Source organism: Petaurus breviceps, unplaced genomic scaffold (genome assembly GCF_028583685.1).
Source record: "Petaurus breviceps papuanus isolate PSGF00001 unplaced genomic scaffold, PetGlider_PUasm1.0 140, whole genome shotgun sequence".
NCBI classification, from domain to species: Eukaryota; Metazoa; Chordata; class Mammalia; order Diprotodontia; family Petauridae; genus Petaurus; species Petaurus breviceps.
The window spans coordinates 38,026,960-38,034,506 of NW_027185698.1; the positions used below are offsets into that span (position 1 = coordinate 38,026,960).

The window sequence follows — 7,547 nt, forward strand, 5'->3', positions numbered from 1 at the left end:
GTCTCTCTCTCTCTGTCTCTCTCTGTCTCTCTCTCTCTGTCTCTCTCACTCTCTGTCTCTCTGTCTCTGTATCTCTCTCTTTGTGTATGTGTCTGTCTCTGTGTGTGTCTCTCTTTATCTCTGTCTCTCTGTCACTCTCTCTTTATCTCTCTGTCTGTCAATTCTCTCTCTCTGTCTCTGTGTCTGTCTCTATGTTTCCCTGTCTCTGTCTTTCTTCCTCTCTTCCTTGCCCCCTGCCCCACCCAGATTCAGCATTGATGAAGGTCATACCTGGAGTACACATAATTTCACAAGCACTTCGGTCTTTGTGGATGGACTGCTAAGCGAACCGGGGGATGAGACTCTGGTGATGACGTAAGTGACCCCCCTCTTTCCTAGGTGCCAGTCATCTGGCTCAGGGCTTAATTGAGTTTGACTGGCAGTGCTCTGCCGAACTTGTACATGTAATGAGCTGTGGTTAATATTGCCAGCACCTGAGAACAAGGGTGATTCTTCATTCTCTCTTAGAATCATGGGATCTCACAATTGTTGGGCACTTCAGAGGCATTTATCTCGTCTACCTCATACATCAATTGGCATTCCTTTGCAATATCCTCAGAAAGCAGCCATCTAGCATCCACCTGAGGGGTAGGTCACTACCTCCAGACACAACTCATTCTATTTCAGGGACAGCTCTAATTGTCAGGAAGTCTTTTTTTTCTTTCTATCAAACCAAAACCTGTCTATCAGCAACACCTTCCATCCACTACTAGTAGCTCTCTTTTCTGTGGCCAAGCAGGACTAATCTAATCCTTCTTCTGCCTTCAAATACTTAAGAGCATCAGCTGTATGTTCCTCAGTTTTCTCTTCTGCGGGTTAAACATCTTTAAACCCATCAGACGGTCCATCTCCAAGTGACCTTGAATACTGCCACTATCCTAGCCATTCACCTGTAAATACTCACGAGCTGGTCGGGGTCCCAGATAGAAGGATTCAAAGAACTTGAAAGTTCTTGATGTGACTTTACCTACAACATTATGTATATACTTACAACATTATATATATAGTCTAAATAGGCCACAAGGCCTACTGTTCTCCCTTCCCCACTTTCCTTGTTTATTCTTCCTTTGAATCAACCTACCCTTTGCCCAAATTGTTTCAAATTCCTACAGCCTCTCTTCTAAACCCTGTAATCCTACCCTCTACCTTAGCATGGTAACGATAGTAATGTATCAATGTTTTACTGGATCTTTGTTCTTATCAGTATGGTTATTGCCACCATTGGCAAAAGCTATTCATGGAAAGAGCAGAGGGTTTAAAGTCGGATAGACCTGAGTTTGAATGCTGACTCTATTGTTTTCTGTGTTCTAACCCCCATGAGTGGGAGGGAACAAAATTAATTTATATATGCACACATATACATATATACACATACAGACATACGTATATATACATACATATACGTATACATGTGTATATATATTCTCTATATCTATTCTAAATGTATATATAGATATATTCTCTATATATCTATATCTACATATAGACATACTCTAAATCCTCAAGTTTCCATACATATCTGTGCATTTCTTTCCTTTCTTTCCATAACTCTCCCACAAAGGAGCACTCCAATGAAAAAGAGGACCTCCTCTGGTTATTCTTATACTTTATGGGCACCAGGGTAGCCCCTCCCCATCGTGATATGTTTCACTTACCTTTTCTGGTCATATATATCTTTGATGATGATATTTATGCCATTTCTCATGTGTCCATCATCATAATACTTGGTATTTCAGGGATCTTCTATTTTATCGGTACAGGCATTTCATCTGGACTCCTCATAGACAGATAAATCTCTCCCCTTTGAACTGCATAAGTCATGTCTCTAAACCCTCTCTGGGAATATGGTTTTCTAGACCATGGGCTTCATAGTAATCAAAGGGAAATTCTTTAATTCTCAAGGGAGATTTCCATAATCTTTACCTAGATAGGGTCAAATATAGCACTACCTTATCTATAGTAATCAAGGCAGAGTACTATCCAGAGGTTTTTTGGAGTAAGGAAAGATACCTGACATAGGTTCAAACCCCAGCTCTACAACACTTAATAATTACAAGACTATGAACAAGTCACCTTATATTTCTTTTTTCCTTTTTTTTTTTTCGAGGGGGGAAGACAGGGCATTTGTGGTTAAGTGACTTGCCCAAGGTCACATGGTTAGTAAGTGGTAAGTGTCTGAGGCCACATTTGAATTCAGTTCCTCCTGACTCCAAGGCCAGTGCTCTATTCACTGCACCACCTAGCCATTCCTCACCTTATATTTCTAAGCTACAATTTTCTCATCTGTAAAATGGGTATGACAAAATTTTTATTACGTTTCTTTCTCCCAAGGACATTGGCAGAAAACATCCCATAAACCTTAGTAAGTGATAAAAATGGAGGGCACCTAAATGGCATAATAGATAAAGAAATAGACTTTAAATGCTGTTTTAGATACTTAGCTGTGTGACTGTGGACAAGTGATTTAATTTCTATGTGTGTTGATTAACTAACTAAAGACAGGGTTGGACTTCATGATTTCTAAGGTTCCTTTCAGTTTCCATTCTATAGTCCTGCAGTCCCATATAAGTTTATTAGTATCACTGGAAAAGTATCCAGTGCTCAGCTATTTTGAGTCCTTTTCAGGTATTTTGTTCAGCTTTATGAAGAAACACAGCCTGGAATTGAGACGATTCTGACCTTGAAAAGTTGAGTCATAAATTGCCTGGAACTACAGAATAATCATTTCTTGTATGAGTGACCCTTCCACAGGGTCTGGACAATTTGATCTCTTTTGTCTCTTTATTCTTTATGAAAAAAAAAAAAAGCATGAATATGGCGGGCAGAATTCAGAACTCCCAGGGTGGTGACAAGGGTGAAAAGGACCGTGGCCCTTTTCACGTGCCAGCAAGAAGCCAATGGACTGCTGTTTTTCTTACTCTCTGCCCAGCCATGTAATCCTTGCACACATAAACTCCCATGGACTTCAGCTGGATGTTAACATGCAAACAGCTCTAGAACATCTGTTGGTGGATGTACTCTTGTTTAATTTGCAAAATAAAGCCTCCTACACTGTCTGGGGAGGAGTTTGCAGATAAACCTTTCTGAGCTGACCAGGCAGCTGCCTCCCACCATGGGCTGCACAATCATAGTGATTTTGTAATTGGAGCCAGAGTGCCTTGAGCTCCTTGGGTTCCAAGATCTTATCATCAGAATTCTGTGAGGCCAAATCAATCCAATGCAAGGCTGAGAGTCATGATAGATGTATCTTAAAGATGAGAAGGAAATCAGATTCATAACTGAAAAGCTAAACTGGCCCCCGTAGATGTTTTTACATATAGGATAGGGACTGGACATACTTTTAAAGGGATCTGCCATGGGAAGGAGCTCACTCGCTGTCAGGGAAGGTCAGCACCTTCTCCACAACTCAGTCTTAGGGAGTAGCCTACAGCAGTGTTTTCAACCTCAAATAGAAATGGGGGAGGCAGCTAGGTGGCACAGTGGATAGAGCACTGGGTCTAGAGTCAGGAGGACTCATCTTTGTGGGTTCAAATCTGGACTCAGACACTTATGAGCTGTGTGACCCTGGCCAAGTCACTTAGCCCCGTTTGTCTCAATTTTCTCATCTGCAAAGTGATCTGGAGAAGGAAATGGCAAGCCTCTCCAGTATCTTTGCCAAAAAAAAAAAAAGCAAATGGGATCACAAAGAGTCTAAAATTACTGAACAACAAAGTATATGGGACAGTGAGCTGGAGCAGTACATAAAGTATGGACCCCAGAGTCAGGAGGACCTGAGTTTTTATCCAGCCTCTGGCATTTCCAAACTCTGTGGCCCTTGGCAAGTCACTAAACCCCAATTGCAAAAGGAAGGAAGGAAGGAAAGAAAAGAAGAAAAAAGGAAAGAAGAAAGAAGGGAAGGAAGGGAGGGAGGGAGGAGGGAAGGGAAGTAAAGGGAAGGGAAAGGATGGGAAAGGAAGTTGAGAGGGAAGGGGAAAGGGAAGGGAAAGGAGGGGAGGGGAGAGAAAGGGAAAGGAAAAGGGAAACGGAAAGGAAGGGGAAGGGAAGGAAAGGAAAAGAGAAATGAAATGAGTCACTAAACCATGCATAAGGATCCCTGCATTGACTTCAAAAACTGCATATTAACATTATCTGTGTTTATTGTATTTTTATTCATTTTGTTCAATATTCTCAATTAGGGCAGCCAGGTGACACAGTGGATAGAGTGTTAGGACCAGAGTCAGGAAAGCTCATCCTTGTGAGTTCAAATCTGGTCTCAAACACTTTACCCTGTTTGTCTCACTTCTTTATCTGTAAAATGAACTGGAGAAGGAAACAGCAAACCACTCCAATATCTTTGCCAGGAAAAACCCCAAATGGGGTCATGAAGAGTCAATGTGACTGAACACACATTCCCAATTATAGGGCTACACTTTTGACACCTCTGGCCTAGAACATGAAGAGGTTAAGTGATATTCCTGAGGTCACACAGTCGGTATATTTCAGAGATGGGACTTGAACCCAGGTTGTCTCAACTCCAAAGTTGTCTGTCTGTCTTTCTCTCTCTGTCTCTCTTTATCTCTCTCTCTCTCTCTCTTTCTCTGTCTCTGTCAATCTCTGTCTCTCCCTCTCCCTCTCCCTCTTTCCCTCTCTCCACTACCCTAAGCTGTCTCTCTCTTCCAGGTTCAGATACTTTAAATTGCCATGACCTTGTGTTAGTCCCTCCTACTTTCTGGGCCTCAGTTTCCTATGCCTACAAAGTGGGGCAAATGCTCATGTCTTCTCTGCCTCCCTTGCCAGGTTGTTGGGTGGATCAAATGAGATAATGAATAGAAAGCTCTTTGCAGCTGCAAAGGGCATAACACATTTAATTTATTGTTATTAAAAAGGCAAGATCCTTTAGTTAAATAGACAAACATTTTCCAGAAAACCCACAGGGGAATAAAGGGCTAGCTAACACTCTAAGCTCCCCACTTTGAACATTTTCAAAATACAGAGATAATGGCATTTACTAACCTAAGAGGGCTTGGAGGGAGATTCATTATCTAATTAGTTCCTGTCTGTAAAGTGCTAATTATCATTAATTATTGAGGTCCTGTGTGTCATATGAGGCTGATCTATAGCACATATTTGCTAGCAACAGATGGATGTGCCTGCATCCCCCACTGTAACAGTCACAGGGAGGGGAACTTGGTGATATGAACATCAAACTAATGAGGTCTGCTGTCAGCAACTAGCTATTGTTCAACACTCAGCCCTGTAATCTCAGGAACACACACCTAGTCAGTTGTAAACAACTTTTTATACGTTTTATCTGGAGCCACCCTTATAGATTAACTATCTCCCTCATCTAGAAATTGTAAAACCACTTGCTCATACACCAACACCAGGTAATTCTGACTGGCCCTTCCCAGCACTGATGGGAAGTGACTGCTTAGCAGTCATTCTGGGGATGTATATAGAGGAAACAACAAACAAACAAATAAGAAAAACTCACCTAAGACCCTATGCCCTGAAAAGGTTTTCCTCTGTAGTACTTGATGGGTATACAACTTGGTTATTGTGTATGAATGTTTACCATAGACCTGGGGTTCCTTACCTTTTTGGTTATGTGGACCTCGTTGACAGTCTGGTGAGGACAGTCTATATCCCCCTTATCAAATTTAATATTCTAAATGCATAAAACAAAATATATAGGATTTCAAAGGAAACCAGTTATATACAGTTATCAAAGTATTTTTTTTTTAGTTCATAGACTCCAGTTTAAGACCCCTACCATAGAATCACATGTAATATATTTGAAAAAACTTTAGGTGTTAGCTAGTCTAATCACAATCTGATGTAATAATTCCTTCTACAATATTCTTTAAGAGCCTCTTGAAGAACACCAGTGTTGAAGAACTTGTTACTTCACTAGTTCATTCCATTTTGGAAATGCTATAATTGTCATAAAGTTCTTCACAGAATCTGAGTCAAAAGGAATCTCAAAAGTCATCTGGTCAAACCCACACCCTTTCCAACAACCCTGACGTAGTCATCCAATTTCTGCTTGAAACCATCCACCGATGGGGAATTTACTGTCTCCTGGGGCAGTTCCTTTTACTTTTGGGATGTTCTTATTCTTAGAAAGATTTCCTTTATATCAAGCTTAAATTTGCCTCAGCAACATTTATTCTTTGTTCCTGGTTCTGTCTTCCAGGGCCAAGGAGAACAAGTTAATTCATCTATGCACTTGACTGACCTTAAGATATTTGAAAGCTATGTCTGTCTCATATTCATGATCTCTTGTCTTCTCTAGGGACAAAAAAACCTGTTTGCATGAGTAAAGGACAGAGAGACATGACTAGACAATAGTGCATATGAAGAAAAAGGCACGGGTGTTTTAGTGATTGCAAATGAAATAAGAGTCAGAAATATGTTATGGCAACCCAAAAAGCTGATGATAATTGTTTTATGGAAGAGATCTAAATCACTTACTCCAACCCCCTGATTTTACCCATGAAGAATCTGGGGTTTAGAGAGATTCAGACACTTTTCTATGATCTCACAGTAAGTTAGTGAGAAAACTAGAACTCAGACCCATTAGAAGGTAAGCTTCTTGAGAGCAGGGTCTCTTATTTTTCTATTTATATGCCTACCACTTAGCACATAAATAGCTTTGCACACAGTAAGTGCTTAATGAGTACTTCATTCATTTAGGCCCAGGACACTTGACTCCTAGTCACATTCTTTTTCTCCTGGCTATATCGATAAAAATAAAATGTCTACAATGGTATCTAGGATCGCTTGTACTTTGTCCTGATCATACAACCTCTGGAGTATTGTGTTTGTTATTGGGTACTACATTTTAGTAAGTACATTGCCAAATTGGGAACTTACCTTGAACTGGAGAGTGACCTTTTCTTCTATTCATTCTTCCTTTCAAGACTCATAACTATCCTGATCACTTCACGTGGATAAACCCCAGGTTATCCATGTGTTGTCATAACCAGCTCAGGACGCAGTATTCTGGATGGGGTCTAACCTGAGCAGACGACAGTAGAATTTTGAACTCATTTGATTACTTCCATTAGCCTGGCTTAAGGAGTCAAAGCTGGTTGTTTTGTTCTTCTTTAGGAATTGGCCTTGAAGCTTCATCATGAGTCACACAAAACAGTTGGTTTGTCAATTTCTAGATTCGTCTCTTTTTTAAACATTCAGGACCCTTTGTGATATGGCCTTCACTCTACCTAGTCAATCTTATCTCTCACTGTTCCCTAACATGAATTCCCTATTTCATTCAACCCTCAAGAGACAGAGTATGAGACAGGAAGTGAGGACTTAAAACTAAGATTAGCTAAGACCGCTCTTCATGACCTAGTGGATAGAGTACTGGAAGGCCCAGGTTCAAATCTCACCTCTAGAACATACTAGCTTTAACTCTGGATAGGTTACTTAACCTTTCCTCATCTATAAAATGAAGGGGTTAGTCTATATGGCTTTTAAGGTCTCTTCCCTTTCAAGCTGTATTATTAGAGATAAAGTTAGGAAGA

At 40.5% G+C, this 7,547-nt stretch overlaps 1 protein-coding gene across 3 annotated transcripts in view; it reads left to right on the top strand.

Moving 5' to 3' along the window:
• Positions 1 to 7,547, top strand: part of SORCS2 (sortilin related VPS10 domain containing receptor 2) — a 1,276,597-nt gene that overhangs the window by 1,179,796 nt on the left and 89,254 nt on the right. For all 3 annotated transcript variants that reach the window (XM_069070295.1, XM_069070289.1, XM_069070305.1), the window contains exon 14: positions 247 to 354. In XM_069070295.1, the coding sequence (XP_068926396.1) occupies positions 247 to 354 (108 nt within the window). The remainder of the gene's footprint in view (positions 1 to 246; positions 355 to 7,547) is intronic.